Source organism: Chaetodon auriga, chromosome 2 (assembly GCF_051107435.1).
Source record: "Chaetodon auriga isolate fChaAug3 chromosome 2, fChaAug3.hap1, whole genome shotgun sequence".
NCBI lineage: Eukaryota > Metazoa > Chordata > Actinopteri > Chaetodontiformes > Chaetodontidae > Chaetodon > Chaetodon auriga.
Window position 1 is genome coordinate 16,755,332 of NC_135075.1, and position 19,401 is coordinate 16,774,732.

Genomic DNA, 19,401 nt, shown 5'->3' on the forward strand with positions numbered 1-19,401 from the left:
CATACAGACATAGAAACGAAAAGCCATCCATGTACATTTGACCTGAAGTCTTATGTGACATTGTCAGTCATATGCAGTGCAATGTAAATTGTTACAATTAATACAGGGGATGGACAAAATATCCAGAACACCTCACAACAAGTTGATATGATGTTGAATCTTTTTCAAAGATCCATCAGAGATAATGATTTTACAAATATCATCAATGTCGATGAGACCTGAATGAGCTATAATAAAGGAATCTCTCACGATGACTCTACCCGTGCCGTCTGATGGAGATGATGAGATGGAGAGCATTTAATTTACCTAGTTAAACTTTTACTGAGCGCTCGTTTGTGTGAGGAAAGCCAGAGGGAGAGAGAAACAAAGAGATCATCAGCCCTCATCCATCTGTGCTTTACTAACTATGAATTGTGATACTCCTCCTGTGAACATGTCTCAGATGCACTCTCTTTATCCCTCTGTGAGGTAGGAGTGGTCAGAGAGTTTACTGTGTTTTTGCACTTGCTTAGTGGACTGATCCTGGTGAGGAGCACTGCGGAGTCATCCTGTTTAAGTGCATTTACAATCAAGCAAAAGGTGAGGGATCAAGGATCATCATTTGGAGGAATTACTCTTTGTTAAGTCCTGATCTGGAGGACTTATTCTTAGACCTCGGGCATCTAATCTCACTTGTCACACTTGGGTCGCGAGTTATTGAACATCAAGAAGCTCCAGGACAAGAAGAAACTACCTGACCACTTTTTAAAGCTTTGCATCCATGCAACCATCACTTTTTTCCCCAAATGCTTCCTCCTACCTGGGCCCACATGGGGAGCCCCCTCTGTCACGCACCGGCTTCATCATTCTCTCCATCATCATGGCCATTTTCACCGGTCCGGCCATCATACTCAACGCTACAGTCATAATTGTGTCTCTCATGCACAAGCAGCTGAGGCAGCCGCTCAACTACGCTCTGGTGAACATGGCTGTGGCTGACCTGGGCACAGCCATGACCGGGGGGGTGCTGTCCGTGGTCAACAACGCCCTGGGGTACTTCTCCCTGGGAAGGGCAGGCTGCGTGATGGAGGGCTTTGCAGTGTCCTTGTTCGGTGAGTTAAAAGAGGAGGAGCACAGTAAAGGTTATTAACTGCTCAAATTATTACTGAATTTCAGTACAACATGAATACTCTTCTTCATGTAAAATGTAGTGTCTTTTGTTATAAATGAATTTTTCATTAAACAATCATTTGATAGTGTTCACATCATTTTCATGAAATCATAGAACAATATTTGCACCTCCCTGCTTCTCCCCCCTGACTTTGCTTTCCCTCGCTTGTCTGCAGGCATCACATCTCTGTGCACAGTTGCTCTGATCGCAGTGGAGAGGATGTTTGTTGTGTGTAAGCCGTTGGGGCAGATAACCTTCCAAAAAAAGCACGCCGTTGGAGGTATTGCCTTATCATGGCTGTGGTCCCTCACATGGAACTTACCCCCCCTGTTCGGCTGGGGCAGGTATGAGCTGGAGGGTGTTGGGACGTCCTGCGCGCCGGACTGGCACGGACGAGACCCTCATAACGTCTCCTACATCCTGGCTTACTTTGCAGTGTGCTTTGCTGCTCCCTTTGCCGTTATCTTGGCATCTTACACGAAGCTGATGTGGACATTACACCAGGTGAGCATTTATACATTTGGCTTCATCACATGTCAAAAAACTTTTATTACTGTTACCCCCAAAAGTAAAATAATTTAATTTTCACAAAAAAAATATAAATTATAGAAAGGCAAAATAAATAAATGAATAAAATAAATAAAAAGAATAAGAATAAAAATAAAAATAGAATGAAAATGTGTGTAAATTTGCTTTCCTGTTAATCATCTCAGGACACCTCAGACTTATCTTTTAAATCTTTGGAGGCCACCTGACCCCTATTTGAGAACCACTAGACTAAACTAACTGGATATTTAAAATTAGCTCCACCTTGACCATCTACAACAGGAAAATCCTGCCCACTAGTTGCATCAGTACATTAGTCACACAGAGTATTTTTCTGCAGAATTAGTACATTATATATCTACATTTTAGGCACATTTAATGTTAATGCTTCTGTACTTGAATACATTATTCTACTTGTAATGGAGTATTTTTCACATTTGTTATACTGGCACTTTTTCTTAAATAGTATTTCTTCCAACACTGAGCACAGTGTACAGACATACAGTTTGTGCCTTTTGCTGGTAACCATGGTTCATCTGTAGTCTCTCATTTTCCCTTGATTCACTGTGCATGCAGGAGAAAGAAGTCACAAGGACAGATTAAGGGTCATGAAATGTAACAGTGGCTGTCTGACACTTTCGGACCAGAGACTTTGCAGCTGTGGTAATGAAAAGGCTAATGGACTTCTAACTGCTCACAGGTATCAAAGATGGCCTGTTTGGAAGGTGGTGCAGTAGCTAAAGGAGAGATGAAGGTGGCGTCCATGGTGGTCCTGATGGTCATGACATTTCTGATCAGTTGGTTGCCTTATGCTGGTCTGGCCATGCTGGTGGTCTATAACCCCGAGGTGGATATTCACCCACTGGTGGGCACAGTGCCAGTTTACCTGGCCAAGAGCAGCACTGTGTACAATCCTATCATCTACATCTACCTCAACAAACAGGTACTGTGACACTAGATGCAGATAATAACTGAATTTAAGTCAGATGTGATAAGGAAATGGTCGGAGCGAAGCTTGTTAACAACCAGCTTCAGATTTCTTTGCTGTTTTGGCACAGCAGCACCATCTAGTGGATTGATAGACCTGGTTTTAGGACACATGTACAGCACAGGAACATGCATTTCTGTTGGACTTGGGGCTAAAGACAAATTACTAAACAAACCAAATTTGAATGTAACAATAACTTTTAGTGTTTTGTTGCAAATATGATCACTTTAATGTGCAAATTTCATTTATTCATTATGTGCCTTTTTGTAAAACATTTCTTTATTCACACTGTACTTCAGCCCTCATCCTCAGTATTTAGGAGTACCATATAAACATTTAACAAGTACTTACAAGTATAACACATTCTAATGTATTTTTAAGCAGCTCTAAGGTCATTTTAAGTGTTTATTAATAAACAGCATTTGTCAACTGTGATAACTTCTCCCATAAAGACATATTTCATATTATCACAACTGTGTTAGAAATACATAAATAGAATATTTCTGCTCAAACCTACATTATAGTGCATTAAAAAGTATTTCTTAAATGTTTATAAATTGCTTATACACAGTAAATAAGGTGAAGAAAGTGTCACCATTTTTAAGTTATGAGTTAGTTATGTTTATTTGGCAATATCTTTAACATTATTGTTGAATATTAGTTTCACATTTATTTCCATATTATATAGCACGTATCATTTATATGATATATAAACAATGAACCTTTAAAGAGCTGCTGAATGTTGTCTGAATGTATATGTATATTGCAAACTTTTTCTGCACTGGCTCTTTTTTTTTTCTCTTCAGTTTCGTAAATTCGCAGTGCCCTTCCTGCTGTGTGGGAAAGAGCCCTCGCTGGAGGACGAGGTATCAGAGACGACTGTGGAGACGTCATCCAGCAGAGTGTCGCCCGCCTGAAATGTACACACACCTACAGCCAGTTTACACGTTTGTCACCTTTGACTGTTTGTGAGATGTACTGTGATTTTATTGCTATGAATATTCTTTTATGCCACAGATGAAGACATGGTGGTGAAAACAGAAGGCAAATAAATGAGAACAGTAATTCAGCATAAGTTTATTCAATGATGATCAATAGAAAATAAAATATCAGTATTGATTCAAATAAAGTCAAGGCTAAAATAAAATGAAAAATACAAAAAAATGTATTGATACAAAACCTAGAAGGTTATAGTAAAGCATTTGCTACTAAGAGAAATGATGTTTACTGAATAAAAACATTAAGGAGCAAATATCAAGACTTTCAAGTAGAGAACATTACCATGGGTCTTTCCATACTTTTGTACATATTTTACATTATCTTCTATTTTAATACAGCTTTCAGAACATTAATAGTTGTAATAGTAATTAGATTAATAACAATATGAAGAAAACTAATAGAAATGTTCAAATCAATATGTGTTTCTCTGTAAACTGGTACTTTACCGCTTTATTTTTTTTCTCTACCCGCGAACAGAGAAACAGTGCACCTTGAAAATATTTTTTCAATACTCTTTCATTCCCAGCATTGTAAGGTGAGGTGTAAATGACAAATATAGATTCCACTAAACCATACACACAGTCACAAAAAGTACAAAATTGTCTCACCTTAATACACAAATCTGTTTAGAAAAAGGAGAAACAAAAGCACTATACAGTTACTTGTGCAAAGACAAACAGCTATGTGCTAATATTTAAATACCATTGGTATAGACTGAACCAAATCATTATTTTCTTTTTTCAGGAATCCCTGACATGAGGTAAAAGTAAGTTCTTTTCATCTTTAGTTTAACACAACTTTTAAAAGTGTTTACAAAATAATGCATATCTTCAGTTCATCAGTACTGTAATTGCTACGAATAGTACAATGTGCCTGTTATGTGCATTGGTCCTTTTATGTGAGTCATCAACAAAAGGACTAGAACACATCTTTTTTTTTTTTTTTCTTTTTCTTTTTTTTACTCACAAACAATTCAAAGAGCCCTTTCAATGTGCACACAAAATGGAAAACCTACATTTTCATGACAGTATTCGGTTGAATTAGAGTACAGTACGCACTCGCCAACAAATCAAACACTCATGAACGACAGATCACGTTAACCCTAAATATCCTTGGTGCTAATTCAAACTCTCCATGGTAATGCCTGAAAAAGCCCACCTCAGTTTATTTAGTCCAGTGTCCGTATTGTAATCGACCAATAAATGAAAATCCCTAAAAAGATATTTTGTTGTCTTGTGTTCCAACTTGTGGGCTTCAGTTGCTCCTTTTTATGCATCATGGGATAGTTTTTTTTTTTCCCTTGTAGTCTCATTAATACATATGGGGGGAAAACACAAAGTCCAGGTTCAATCCTTACTAATCCCTTTCAAAGACTCCACTGGGACACTGTGACAGACAGGTAAGTTGAGACAATGATATGTTGTCACCGTTGCCTAACGAGGTATACTGTATGCAGGAACCAGGCAGGCTGAGAGAGAAAGGGGCGGGGGGTTAGTATTGCTTAGCCTCTCTCCAGCATCCTGACACCAGGACACCCTCGGTCCTTCCACCTACAACACACGTCGGACTGTTTCTGACCTTTGGATGTGTGCATGTGTCTCCTGCCGCCGCAGGCTCAGAGGCCTCACACACTACATGAAGGCTAAGATGTGATTGCCAAGATTCAGTACAAAGGTTTGATGGAATTACACCATGATCAACGAGGAGTATGTCATGGAAAATCCCAGCACAAGCTATGAGAAGTATGAATTTATCCCTGTTATTACCATCTGTCATTTTTTCCTTCTTTCAGCAGCAAAAAGGCATTTCAGTAGGGGCTGACGAAACCTAGGTTTGACTCTGAAACCAACTAAAAAAGCAGCATTGTTAATGCACTATGCATTTTAAATTCTTGTGCATGCCCTGCACAAAATATGCAAACAAATGTGTTCATCACATCTATTATAAAATTTCAGCACTGGATCCTTGAGGCCTGCTTTCTAAAAATGCTCCTTTAAAGGGGGCTTAACCTTATGCAACTGGTGTTGGTTTAATGAAGTAACACATATACTCCTATGCTAAGAAATCAAAGCCATTTGCATATCTTGTGCAGTAGTGTCGTCACACAAGCAGAACCTCTTAAAAATGCTGTTTTTATAGGCAAAATAAAGGGTGCATATGAGCAAAAAAATAAAAGGCAAATGAATATCAGAATAATTTACTTAATAAAATAATGCAAGTCTGCTTTTATAGCATAACAGGAGTCACAAGGGTCCATATTGCTGATCTTTTAAATGATACATAATTACAAAATATAGAATATCTCTTTACAAAGTTTCTTTTGTTATATAATACAATTTACAGCATATCAACTATGAAATATTAATCAGGCTATTCTAAAATTTTAAAATAACCTGCCTGCTAGTGCATTTATCACAAATGCTTTTGTCGCTTCAAAAGTACATATCTCAAGTTGAATGATGCTATAAGTAGGACGGTTAGTTCCTGCATAATCTGGTACAACTCTACTGGTGCTCTTCACTTTTTGACTCAGCTGTAGCGAACATTAAACGGTCTGTTCTAACAACAAAGGGATCAAGTTAGACTAACGACTACGGGAGGAGATATGCCTTTCTATGCTTGCATTGAAAACTTGCATGATATGCCAAACCTTAATAAAGTGACCGAGGTAATGACATCGTACATCTGATTGTCATCACCCTTAGAGACCCGCCTGAAAGAGTATCTCACACCTTTGCCAACTGGTCCATCTTACACTGGCATCAATGTCCTCATCTCTGATTGGCTGCAGGCTGAACCTGTATGTCACCTCCAGGTCAAGACCTTTGACAGTCAGTCCCTCTGTGCTCAGCAGGGATGGTATCTGGCTCTGTGCTGTGACCTCCTTTGCTGGCAGGTGGAGAACAATTAAATGAACGGGACTAGTGTGTCTCTCTTCTATATGCCTTTTCTCTTCAGTGTAAAAGGCACTTCTTTTGGTCAGAGCCAACAGATGCATTTCTTTTTTGAATTTTCACAAATTTAGTCTGACAGGGTTCTAATTTGCAGATTTCTCCAGCCACTGCTATAAAGTTGTGATGCAGATCATCTCGTCTGCCAGGTCTTCCTCATAGAGTGCTCTCGGTTCTGTCTCTGGCTCCTCGTCGCTGTAGCTGGCTGCCGTGTCCTGCAGTTCATAGTCCCTTGGAGTCAGAATGGGGAACACGTTGACCCCGTTGACGCTCGGGGCCATCCCTCCGTTCAGCAGGTGACTGGCTGCACTCTCCATCTCATCTATTGTCATCTCACACGCATCTGCTATCTCGTGCTTTGTGGCAGCGACAAACTTGGGGTCCTTGGCGTATCTCCCAAGACCTTCAGATATCAAAACCTGCTCGACAGATTGTGAGGAAAACATATGTTACTGTCGATCTCTGCAATCTTGTGCTACTTATCTTGCTTGTCACATTTTGCTTTGCAGCATAAATTCAAAAATGTGTCTGCGAGAGCAAAGTGTTTGGCCAAGCTGAACACTCACCGCTTCCACAAGGCTGGTGGCACTGCCTCTCTTCTGGTGGTACTGGTTATGGTACTCAGGTGGCACCTGCAGGTGGACAGGCGAGTATGTCCTCTGGGAGAACTCGGGGTCGTCCGTGTACCAGGAGCTCTTGCGCACCGACACTTGGCTGCTAGCAGCGCTCTCCCTGTGTGGGTGGTCCACACGGATGAGAGGGGTGTAGTATGGTGACTGGTCTTTACTGGCCGGGGTGGCAGGGGGAGTGGCCCAGGAGCGGGTGGAGCGGGTCGGGGAGAGGCGGTGGGCTCTGCTGGAGTCCAGGCCTGCTACAGCCATAACCTGATGAGCCAGGAGAGACATGTAAGCCACACAGCAGGCAGTTGTAGTACAGTGAAGTTGTACTGGTCTACGACTAACTACTACTACTACTACTACCGCTCCTGCAGGAGGACGTGTGCACATATATTAGAGGGAAATATGATGCATTTGTTACAATTTAGAGACTGAGGGAAGTAATAAAATAATTTCAAACAAGTCAAAAATGTGTTCAAAACAACGTAAAGGAGCAGACAGTAGACGTGAGACATGTGCCCGTGTTACCTGGTGCTGCATAAGGTGCAGTGGGAGAGCGGTACGCTGATGTGGAAGCTCATCCTGGCTACTTTGTCTGCGCAGACACTCAAAGTTGAAGGATGGCCTCCTGTTACCTGAACAAGTCAGGAGTGGACCAGTGAGTGACCTCATGCAGGAAACTTCGACAGCATGCAACACCGCAAAACACTCAAAGAATATGCAACTGGGTGAGAGGGTAAATCATACAGTGAGTGTTAAATGTATTGGTATGAGTGCATTCAGTAGAGTGACCTTTCGCTGACAAACAAAGCTGTTTTATGGCTACTTTTAACCAAAACTCTATAGTTTTCAGTAGCTTTAAAGCTAGCCTATCGCTAGTAGTTTTAAAAATCGCATTAATTTTATTATATATGTTGATATTTCTTCAATTCTTAAATATAATCATCTGCTTTTGCAAATGAAGCCTTCATATGTAAGTCATGCTGCAGGTTACAAAAAGGTAAGATACCTTGAGGCGTGGCGGGAAGCAGCCGTCTCTTTGGTGATCTCCGCGAATCTCGGTAGAGAGGCTGCTCGTCATCATCATAGTAACTGTCTGGGTGATGGTAACCTTTGGGAGTCTCATACTCCGTGTCACTGTTCTGATACCTGAAGACATATAGAAAAAAAAGCTATTTCTATATGTTTCCTATTCTGAGGAGAGAACAACTGCACATAAGATACATGAGCTGAAACGCAGGTCAGAAAGATTAACACCTGTCCCCTGACAGCATACTGTCGTCTTCATAAAACTCCTCCCCGCTGTAATACTCCCCAGAGAAGCGATCTTCATCAAACTCCTCCTCTCTGCGGATGGTGGGGTGGCGTCCATCCACTCCATGGGACCTGATGAGAGGTCAGGGCAAAGGGGTCAGAGCCTGCACACTGCTGCTGTTCAGAGGGGTAACTGGAATAGGGCCATGCACTGCCATGCAGACGCAAGCCTCCAGGGGGCAGCGATGCAACTGAACACCCTTATAAATATTAACCACAGCCAAACCAAGACAACAGGCAACAAGTCTCAGGTGGAGGAGCATCACTCTGTCATCCAATCATCTCCTCCACTTTGAGGTCCTTCATTAGATTAATTAAAACACAAATTGTTTCCGTTCAGGAATCGTGGAGTGAAATAAGCGTAGAACTAGCAGCGACGAGTCGTGCGATCTTAAAAAAACATTCTCAAACATTTGTTTGTTTTTGAGCGTCTGGGTCCTTCTTCAAAGCAAGCACGTCACTTTGACACATGCATAAAGCAGGGCTGCTCTCAGCAATATGCTGGCCACTAACATTTATGTTGTTTCTCCTTTTACTTTAAAGCATTGACACAACTGCATCACAACAGAGGCAGCTGGTAACCTGACGAATGACTGGCCAGCATATAGCACATAACACTGACTTATCAAGGATGCAACCATTCACCGATCCAAAACCAAGTCAAAATGAAACAAATAAATGTGAAAATAAAGTCCTTTTTTTTTTTTGCTGTTGAGACAGACAGCTGGAGCCAAACCTAGAAAAACAACATACCTAACATAGGTCTCATAGTAGCGCCTTCTGTCCAAGAAAGCAGAGGGATGGTTGAGAGAAAGCATTTTGGTTAGGAAGGAGAAAGGGAGGAGACAACACAGAGAAAAGGGCGGAGAAAGTGTGACATATATATCATACAGTATATGAATCATATACAGCATTCTCATATATATGTATGAGGAGGAGAGAGTGTGATGGCGGATGTTGACTCCAGTGTTGGCTGACAATTCCATTTTCTGTTTTTATGATAAGAACCAAACTAAAAATCATTTCTCTTTTGCAAAGTGGCAGCAATGAAATTGTCCTCCAAACTTATTGAGCACTAAAGAAAAACAGGCCCAACACTGGAGCGGCTGACTAAACAGAGCATGGGAAATCAGGAGATAAGGATACGATTGGTCACTTATGAAATTAACTGTCAGTATCAGAGCAGGCTTGTGATCCATTATGGAGTGAAGTGTTTACAATATAGGCTCATGAAGCGGGAAGGTTTGATAAGAAGCTGGCTCCTGCATGTGGGGAAAAATATTTATGCAACAGATATACATCCACAGGTCTTCTCATTGCTGCAAGCAGTCAATGTGTAGAAGCTAATACCAGTGTTTTTTTTTAAATTTCCTCAGTTATGTGCTGTCACACAACCTAAGATAGCTGCATGAAAGGAGAAGAGTGCAACAAGAAATGCATTTAAATAATTCTCCAATTGTTTTTGTTTTTTTCTGTGTGCTGAAGTTTCAGCCAAACAACTAAAGGGAAAAACAGCTTACTTGCTGTCAGATGTTATTATTGTGTGGTATTCTCTACATTTTATGAGGTATTTATATCTAAACTATGTATCTCTTCACAAAAATTATGAGAAAACCTCGCTTAACAGGAAAAAACACAGCCAAGTAGTCCTGGGTGTTAATTCAAAATAACCACTCATCATGTTTGCATAATATACAGCATGTATCTTGAATAATTTCTACATTTAGCAAGTTCAGGAACAAGCATACACCACCAAACATGTGCTCAGAGATCTCACTCCACATCTATTATTTGAACCATTTCTGCAGCAGATCAAAATGCCGATAATCAGCGTGTGGATACCTTTGACCTTGGGGTGTTCGGGGTTTGTCGTAGTCGTAGTAGGAGCTGCGAAGACCTGGGTAACCATTGGGAGGTGCGTGTTCATAGTAACGATGATGTCCTCCATTGGGCAGACTGGAGACGTTGGCATTGTTGAGGTTGATGTTGGTGGATTTGGGAGACTTGCCGTAGGAGTTGTGGTGGCGGTGGTGATGGTGGTGGTGGTGGTGATGGTGGTTGGGGTGGGACATTGCGTTGGCTCGAGACAGGCGTCCCACCGGCTGCTCCATATGGGCGTAGTGAGGTGGCGGCTGCACCTGCAGAGGTCGCTGCGTGGCATTGGTCTGATGGCCGTTGGATCGGCGATGACCACCGTTCATGAGATGGTTACCGAAGAGTCCGCCGTTACGCTGTGGAGGAAGGCTCAAAGTAAAACCACCAGGGCTTCTACTTGTTACAAAGCAACAGAATAAACATGCTATTGATGTTAAGTCTGGGCAAAAAGAAGTTCAGAAGCAGGTTTCATGGCACATGACGTGAGCAAAATGAATGTATTGTTTGTAGTTTGTTGAAATTGAAATGGCGGAAAAACAAAGGAAGCCAAAACGAACAAAAAGCTACATATTGTAGCAATATATAGAGACAGTACATGTACGGCATATTTAGCTGATTAATATTTCCTTTAGCTTTATTATATGCACATTAACATTGAAACACCAATAAGTAACTTTACAAGCACAATATTTGAATTTTGCCACAAACATTCCTCCTGTCATGTAGAATTAAATCAGTTACCCTATAAATTTCCTCGTCTTCCTCTGGAATAAAGTCTACTAGCTCGTCATCTTGCAGATCACATGATATCGCTCGGCGAATTTCGGGCCCAATATCATGCAGCGTGCGAAGGCCAGCCTGTAACCATGACAATAAGAGGGCTAAACGCTACAGCGGGGACCTTCATCTTACAACTCACAATGGGAAATCTGACATCACACAATCACAACCATCACACATACTGGGCATACACACACCTGTGCTGGAATATGCTGACATTTACAGTACTGACGGACTGTGAGAGATGAGAACGCACAGACAGACAAATGTGCTCTCCTGAAAGCGACCTGCTGTGAGTCTCACTCAGCTGAAATGTCTTGTGTAGCATCCAGCTGCGCTTTGTCTCACATATGCTACAGTGAGTTCGGCAAAGAACTACTTTTCTTGCTTTCCTTTGCTTTGTGGGTGTACTTAACCAAATTAGCACAACATACACAAAAACGTCTCTACAATGAACTGTAAGCTGGTCGTGTTTGCTGTCTGACAGTGATATATGGGGATATATTGTCGCCATATATCGTACATCATAAGGTAACAGAAATGGCGACAAGCTTTGCATGTGAATTTCATGAGTCGATGAGTGAATCGGGATGCACAGAAAACACGTGAAATGAAGGCTGGAGACGATGGCACACGCTTAACATCAACGTCTATGATACTTAAAGACGCAGAGACACGAATAACAAGTTCACACATCGGAAACATATAAACCACAGATTCATACTGTACACCAAGATCATGAACGTCCTGCTGGATCATAAACCATAACATTAGCACACTTAATGATATTTGAATGAAATGCACAAAGACACATTTTAAAGACTTGACTCAACAAAATTACAATGCTCATAAATCCACGTTTTCACACAATGCTGAACAATCTCTCTCCTCTCTCTCATAAATAACACACAAACACTGCGAGACTCACCTGCAAGGCGATCGCTGTGTTGTTCTGGGAGGGGTGAGCACCCACCAGGCCTTCCTCTTTACGTTTCTTGAATTTCCTAAAGTAGTCCTGTATCAGGAAGGTGGCATAGAACTTCCCCACGGTTACCTCATCATCTGAGTGAACAGACCACACAAATGCTTCCTGTGTCAGCAGGTCACTACACACAGCACCCTGGGAGAGAGAGGGAGAGGCTCTTCTCCTCCCTCGTCCATTCTCCTTAAAAAATGTGGGTCCATCACCTTAGGACTGCAGACAAGTGAGGCACGCTTCAACCCCAATCAGTCAAAATGATTTATATCAGAATTATATACATCCATCTTGATGGTGTATATACTGTACCTCAATCTGCACGACCTGAGATCCTTCGCTGTGTTTCAGAAAGAGCAGAAAATCAAATATTTGCTACAATATCTTCCTGTTGTGTTTGTGTATTTCTACATCCACAGAGCTTTAGATGATAAAAGCGAGATGTTCGACATTATATGTATGTTTGATTTTAAATTGGATGCATTCAGTTGGAGGATTACACGTTAAAACACTTAGACTGTGACCCATTAAAAGGGAGAGTAGTTGCTGCAGTAACTTCTCTGTCCCTTCTTCCTTAATGTTGGCATACTGATGAAGAGGACAGACTGAGCAGAGTTACGCTCAAAGAGACCACAAATAAACACACAGTATGATTAACAAACACTGCTACATTTCAATTGGCAGTGTGTAATTAGCAATGACATACAGGCTGCAAAACAGAGAGATTTATATAAGATTTATCATAAACAACTACCATTAATTTACCTTTGAGACACTTTCTTATTTTGTTCCAATTCTTTTTTAGATTTTTTTCTTGGGAGGCAGGCGATGTATGCACCAAATTATCTTTATAAATGTCTGACAATGCCATTTAATTTACTGCTTTAGCACATGCAAGCAAGCAGATCTACAGTATGCATCATACATGTCAGTATGTTTGCAGAAATTCACTTGTTTGTGCTCATGTATGCCTTTCTGTCATATGATGTGTGCTAGCCCATGAATACTGTATGCTGCATGTATTTTTGTCCCATTTTGGATTTTTTTTGGTTTTCTTTGAAGAGTGTTTGCAAGAGTGTGTGAGAATCATTCTGAAGCAGGGGTCTGAATCACTTTGAACAAGCACGCCGGGGACAGAGATCGGAGAGAGAGGCAACACTAGTTCCATGCCACCACCCTAAAACAGAACTGCTTCAGAATATTCTGAAGTGCCTTAGAGTTTTAGATACAGAGACATAAAAGTGTGAGAAGAATAAGCTGTGGAAGCTCAAGCAGTGAGAAAAGGACAGAGATTAAGGCGACAGAGAGAGTCAGAGAAATGAGAGAGACAGATAAAGGAGGAAATAGACAGAGAGATTAGTGAGAAAGACAGAGCATGCACTTGCACAGTGGTCTATATGGCCATGCAAGCCCAAAGCCCAGCGGACAGTCATTGGCCTCCATCAGCATCCAGGGCAGGAGGAGAGGAGTGTGGACCAAACACACATGGATAAGAAACACACTGCTGAGGGGGCAACCAGGAGAACATGAGCAGAGCAGAAACAGCACGATACAGCTTTACTTGTGTGTGAGAACTGATGTGTGTGAGTGAGTTCTTATTTAAGGATATAGTTATGAAAGAGCAGTTTGGAGCTTCCTGTAATTTTATGCAAACAGCATGTGGGCAGCATATGGTGTGTGTGTGATTCTGTGCAAGCTGCTCTAGCTCGGTTTTTGTGTGTCAAACTGTAACAGAAGGACTAGGAGGTGTATGTGATTTCATTGATAGACACGGGCCGATTCCACTAACCACCAGCAGGGGGCACCACTTGATCCAGCAGCTTCATGCTGGTTCTCTTCCAGATTTTCTTGATGACAGCTCGCAGCTCTTCATTGGCTTGCTCTAGATTACCTGCACCACAGGGGATCAAACGTCCCTCAGAAAGCAGCACTCCAGTTCACAGCCATTTTAAATCCATGCAGGCTCATAATTACAGGTAACAGAGAAAGTTCAGTGAATGCATCAGCAGAATATTATATGTGTTTTTTCTGGAGCAGTACAGTGAAGATCATACCTTCTGTTTTGATCTTCAGGGCAGTGCGCACCAGTGCAAACAAAGTGGCGTTAAACATGACTGTGCCGTCACTGTTCAGAGGCATGTTCATGGCTACCAGCCTCTGAAAGAAGAGAGCAGATAGAGGCCTTTAACACGGCAGAACAGGCCGGATCGATGATCAGTACTTCCGTGTGATAATGTGTATCCGTGTGTTAATAAGATAATAAAAGAAGGGAGGAGAAGAGACCTTGCAAGCGACTCTGTGAGGGCACAGTTTGCCGAAGCCGAGAGGAGGCTGGATACGACGAAGAAGTGTCACAACATCCAGATGTTTAATTCTGCCCCTGTATGAGACAAAAACAGATGTAAGACGCTAACTGCGAATGTACTCACTGACAAATGACAGCACAGAAACATAAACGTGGAACACTTCCCGATACTGTGTGTAATAAAGCACGTACTTCGCCTCTGGATCGTACTCTGACCAAATCCTCTTGAATTCATCGAGGTGGTGTGGACCAAGAATGGACCAATCACGTGTCAGATAGTCAAAGTTGTCCATGATGACGGCCACAAACAAATTGATAATCTGGAGGGGTTAGGGAAAATGGTTAAATTACATACATGTGCTTGGCATCGTCATATCAAACACAGTCACTCAACACATTACTACAGTGCTTTAGGCTGTGGCGGTTCTGGGGAGGGGCCAACAGGGGCCAGTGCCCCTGTAGCACTGATTCTGGACCCCCCCTGTGGCCCCCCCTCCGAACGTAGATTATACAGTAGCGCCGAGTCGCCGACGTCAAAGGTGGAACTAAGTGCGTGGCTTAACATTCTAGTCGGACCCTTTAGTGCGCTGCACCACTGAAAAAAAATGAGCGCGAACATGTGAAGCAGTCCGAAGATTACCACAACGACGAACGATCTTACACTGTCAAGGTAAGACTTCTGGTAAAGAAATGTTGTTTGCTAACTTTATGAATTATAATAGCATCCTGCCAGAACACCAGGTGTTAATGTCATCTTAAGGTGATTGTATGGTTCTAGCTGACGTTAGTTACTATCCTTAACGTACGTTATCAACAAAACCAAGCAAGCCCGCAACAGTAGGGTTGCTGAAGTGTAATTCCTCTTAATTGCTATTTGTCTGTAGTGAAAAATGAGTACAGTACAGCTCGTACAGCTCATTGAGCCATACAAAGAAGTTTTTTTTTGAGCTCTACAGACTCTGTAAAATAGCTGTCGCAATCCCAGTAAGCACTGCTGCTTGTGAACGGAGTTTTTCCACATTAAAGCTTGTGAAAACCTACCTCAGATCCACTATGAATGACGACAGATTAAGCAATCTGGGTGTACTTAGCATCGAGTCTAGGAGGGCAAAAGCACTGAATCTTGACTCATTTGTTGATCGGTTTGCCAGAAATCACCAAAACCACAGAATACAGTTGCTGTAATAGTAGGGCAGCTTAAGACTATCCCACAAGATCTGCAACTATATGAATCTCTTATCAGCACTTAATTCAGTAATACTGTGACTATTATACTGTTTTTCATCATCACTGTAACGTTATGACTGCAATGGTTTAACAAGTTTTATGAAAATAAAAAGTCAAATAAGATTTCGAATCTTTGTCTTTTTTGCCGCGGGTTTAATGTGCCCCTCTATCAAAACCCCTGGCCCCAGCCAGGCCCCCTCAGTGAAATTGGTCTAGAACCGCCACTGGCTTTAGGGATGCTGGTGTGCAGAAAGGTGTAGAAGCTAATATCAAACATTATAATGTAAATAACTAGTAGAAAACCAAATACTGTTTGATTTTTGCGTGTACCAAGAAGGCGCAGAGCATGTAGAAGGTGATGAAGTAAACTATTGCAAATCCACTGCCACATGTCATCTCCTCCCCGGGGTTGTAGTCAGACTCTGGGTCACAAAGTTTCCCTGGCATACAGGCCAACATGATCTCCTGCCACGCCTCTCCGGTGGCACATCTGCAGAACAGACAGCCATGACGGACACAGATGAATCACTCCACAAGAAACCCACAAAAACTAGAAAAACAGTGAGTCAGTTTCCTAAAATGCTGCACACCTGAAGAGAAGGAGCACAGCCTGAGGAAAGGTCTGGAAGTTGTTGTTTCTGTTGATGTGCGTGCCGTCCACCATGGCAACCTTTCCGAACACCTGAAGCACAAACATTACCCACGTGAATTTAATTGTTTAACCTCACCAATATGATTAAGATGGGGGAAAAATATTTTCTGTCTTTCTGTTTCTATTTAGCTCCCAACCTGCATGCCAATGACAGCGTAGATGAAGAACAGCATGGCTATCAGAAGAGCAACATATGGCAGAGCCTTCAGGCAAAAAGAGAGGAAAGAAAGTAGATTAACATGAGCGACTTTAATATTTCCCTCAGTCGCTGATCAAATGATTGTGCTACGCCTCACCTGGAAGGACTTGATGAAAGTCCAGAGCAGGGTGCGAATGCCCTCCCCTCTGCTGAGGAGCTTGACCAACCGCATGACTCGGAACAGACGAAAGAAGGTGATGGAGATGCGAGCGCTGTCCTCCGTGTTCTGTGGAGAAACAGCCAAGAGTCAGAGGACAGGAGAGCAGCAGTGCAGTGGGTAGTGAACACAGAGCATCTGGCTGTGCTTTACAGGATGATGAGGTCTGAACTGAGACCCAGGAGCCAGATACATATGGGCTGAAAGAGCAGCACTGCATCTTTTACATATGAAAAACTACATGTTAGAGCACTGAATTGGAGCAGAGATTAGTTCTCTGGTGACATCTATTAGATGTTCAAAGTGCAGTTTTTTTATACAGCATATACAAGGCTGTAGATTTTAGACAATTTTTGGTAAAAACATAACCAGAGTCTCTAAAGCAGTGTAGCTACAGCTGATATGTTTCTCTTAGTCTGCGTCCAAAGCACTGTCAGGAGCCCTGTCACTGTACAGACCTACAGGGGAGGAAGCAAGGAGGCAAGCATGCTGGAGAAAACCTTGCCATACTTGACAGGACACATCTGCACAAGCATGGCACCCTCAGTCCAGAGTCACTGCATGCGGAGTCACAGTGGGGCCAACCCGAACGGGTCAGCCAGGAGGTTCACAGGTCAGAGCTGGGTGACCTGATCCCAGGGGTCATCCATGGGTCGCTACCCCACGCAAGAATGGTGGCAGAGACCATGTAGCAGTGTCAACAGCACAAACGTGAGGAGCGGCCCTAAACCGCTCCCACCTAACAGGACACACAGCGTCACGTTTGAGTGACACACTCTCCTTAGAAATAACTCCAAACGTTTAGGAAAATGAAAAGTAAATTTTGTGGATATGCGCCAAATGGTCAAACAAAAGACATGGAAGAAAAGAACTACAGAGAATGGAGACCTTACCATGAGAAAATAAATGAAATAGAAATAAGCAGTAGATCGTAGGAGATGTAGACAACAGAAACATACTAAACAAGGAAATGCAGATCTAAATATGGCATGGCCCTAAGGGGGGTGGGGGCGCGGAGCATCTTACCCCCATCTCATCCACCTGAGGAGTCTCCGTTGGCTTTAAAATCAAAGACCTGTATTAATGACTTGCACAGAGCCGGCAGGTCTCACACACACTGGGCCAAACACGTGACATTACATTTGAAAAGTCTCAGTCAAGACGTAGACACAACAAAGTCACTACTCTTGTCGTTGACAGGACAAAACTGCCTTATCGGATCACTATGACAAAGACAGACATTCATGTATCACTGTCTATGTACACTTAGTATAATGACAGACATCAAACATTATCTTAACACTTTAAAAGACTGCCACACAACAGGTTTACAGCTTAACATTCTCCATGTACGACTTAACAATTGCATGTCAGACTGACGAACAACATGGAATTACTCAATTACTTAGCAACATGTAAGACTGGCACACAACTTTATCACTCCCCCGGTGTGATGGTCATTACTGATGGGATTGAATGGATTGTATGGTTGAGACGTCTTTGCTGAGATTTAGACAGTGTTAATGAGAAGTTAACTGACTGACGTAACAAATGTTATGAATTCATGTCATGATAAAAGCGCCGTCTGCTATTCTGACACAGCCTTGACTCACAGGCAATTATTTGTTTTAGACTTCGGATTCAGGCAAGTACACATCAACATATGAAAATCATACATCGTGTGCATCATTAACGGCACCCATCAAAGGACTGGAGTACACAAGACAGCTGCAATCTCACTCCCCTCTGGGTTGCAATGATTTGACGTAAACCAAGTATTTTGAAAACGATTAATTTTTTTCTGTGGTTGAAATGAAAATGCTTGAAAGGATCGAGGATCACAAAATTATTTGATAGCCGCTCACACAAACCCACACCCATACACAGTTTTTGTCTGCAATTCAGGTTATTAAGAATAAATCGTAGCAGTATTCAGTGAGCATTTGAACACAGAGAAAGTCCAGGTGCAAAATAAAATAGAAACATCAATCATAGTGGTGGTGGTGGTTAGGCAGGACCTGTATAATGATAATGCGATTTTTTGCAAAAAGAATGAGATTAACTCAGCACTCATATCAGAAGGCTCAGCACTGAAAACAAAGAGATACTCCAGACAGACATGGCTTCATTCAAATCCCTCAGCACAATACTTGACAAACCGTCAGTATGAAGTGCAGAATGAGCAGAAATGATAAAAATGTAGAACTGGCTTGAGGAGGTTCTTTAGGTAATCCTGGCCACAGCGCAGATGGAGCATGCGTTGGGCATTGCCACGTTGCTGGGGAAGCACTGCACGCACACGCAAGACATTTGGATGATGAGGAGCCATAGGTGAACTCATAGCAATGCAGCAACTCATGCATGTCAGTAGTGCCCTGCAACAAAACTGCCATAGCAGGGCGCTCTCACAGTCCGGTGCAGAAAGAGGTGAATGGACGACAGAAGAGGAGTCAGAAAGACAGAGAGGGAGAGGAGGAAACCAGAGAACAGAGACCAATACTCGGATAGAAAATAAAGCCAGACAGATTGAGTTGCACTGAAACAGGAGGAAGAGGAGGAGGAGGAGGAGGAGGAGGAGGAGGAGAGGCAGAGAGGTGCAAAGAGGGAGAGAGTAGAGCGTTACTGTTGGAGTGTTCATGCACCTGACTGGAGTCTACACACCTGC

The 19,401-nt window shown here is 42.3% G+C and overlaps 2 protein-coding genes across 5 annotated transcripts in view; one reads left to right on the forward strand and one right to left on the reverse strand.

Annotated features, from left to right (window-relative positions):
- Positions 1-760: 760 nt before the first annotated feature.
- Positions 761-3,703, forward strand: LOC143338202 (parapinopsin-like). The gene is made up of 4 exons (XM_076758437.1): positions 761-1,091; positions 1,326-1,654; positions 2,397-2,639; positions 3,491-3,703. The coding sequence occupies exons 1-4, from the start codon at positions 761-763 to the stop codon at positions 3,599-3,601; spliced, it is 1,014 nt and encodes a 337-aa protein (XP_076614552.1). The 3' UTR covers positions 3,602-3,703.
- A 38-nt stretch (positions 3,704-3,741) lies between these two features.
- Positions 3,742-19,401, reverse strand: part of cacna1da (calcium channel, voltage-dependent, L type, alpha 1D subunit, a) — a 56,232-nt gene continuing 40,572 nt past the window's right edge. For 3 of the 4 annotated variants that reach the window (XM_076758425.1, XM_076758417.1, XM_076758402.1), the window contains 17 exons: positions 16,677-16,805; positions 16,518-16,583; positions 16,319-16,410; positions 16,059-16,218; positions 14,694-14,821; positions 14,480-14,576; positions 14,251-14,353; positions 13,986-14,087; positions 12,149-12,282; positions 11,182-11,298; positions 10,408-10,796; positions 9,319-9,345; positions 8,509-8,637; positions 8,261-8,400; positions 7,780-7,886; positions 7,201-7,518; positions 3,742-7,053 (listed from right to left, as the gene is read on the reverse strand). In XM_076758425.1, the coding sequence (XP_076614540.1) occupies positions 6,748-7,053; positions 7,201-7,518; positions 7,780-7,886; positions 8,261-8,400; positions 8,509-8,637; positions 9,319-9,345; positions 10,408-10,796; positions 11,182-11,298; positions 12,149-12,282; positions 13,986-14,087; positions 14,251-14,353; positions 14,480-14,576; positions 14,694-14,821; positions 16,059-16,218; positions 16,319-16,410; positions 16,518-16,583; positions 16,677-16,805 (2,544 nt within the window). In that variant the 3' untranslated portion in view covers positions 3,742-6,747. The remainder of the gene's footprint in view (positions 7,054-7,200; positions 7,519-7,779; positions 7,887-8,260; positions 8,401-8,508; positions 8,638-9,318; positions 9,346-10,407; positions 10,797-11,181; positions 11,299-12,148; positions 12,283-13,985; positions 14,088-14,250; positions 14,354-14,479; positions 14,577-14,693; positions 14,822-16,058; positions 16,219-16,318; positions 16,411-16,517; positions 16,584-16,676; positions 16,806-19,401) is intronic. The other variant, XM_076758409.1, reaches the window with a different exon arrangement.

What these genes read in the sequence shown, in the direction of transcription:
- LOC143338202 (XM_076758437.1), top strand. Translation starts at nt 761, where the DNA reads ATGCAACCATCACTTTTTTCCCCAAATGCTTCCTCCTACCTGGGCCCA. An exon ending in TGATGTGGACATTACACCAG is followed by an intron (nt 1,655 to 2,396) that starts GTGAGCATTTAT and finishes AACTGCTCACAG; the next exon opens with GTATCAAAGATGGCCTGTTT. An exon ending in ACATCTACCTCAACAAACAG is followed by an intron (nt 2,640 to 3,490) that starts GTACTGTGACAC and finishes TTTTCTCTTCAG; the next exon opens with TTTCGTAAATTCGCAGTGCC.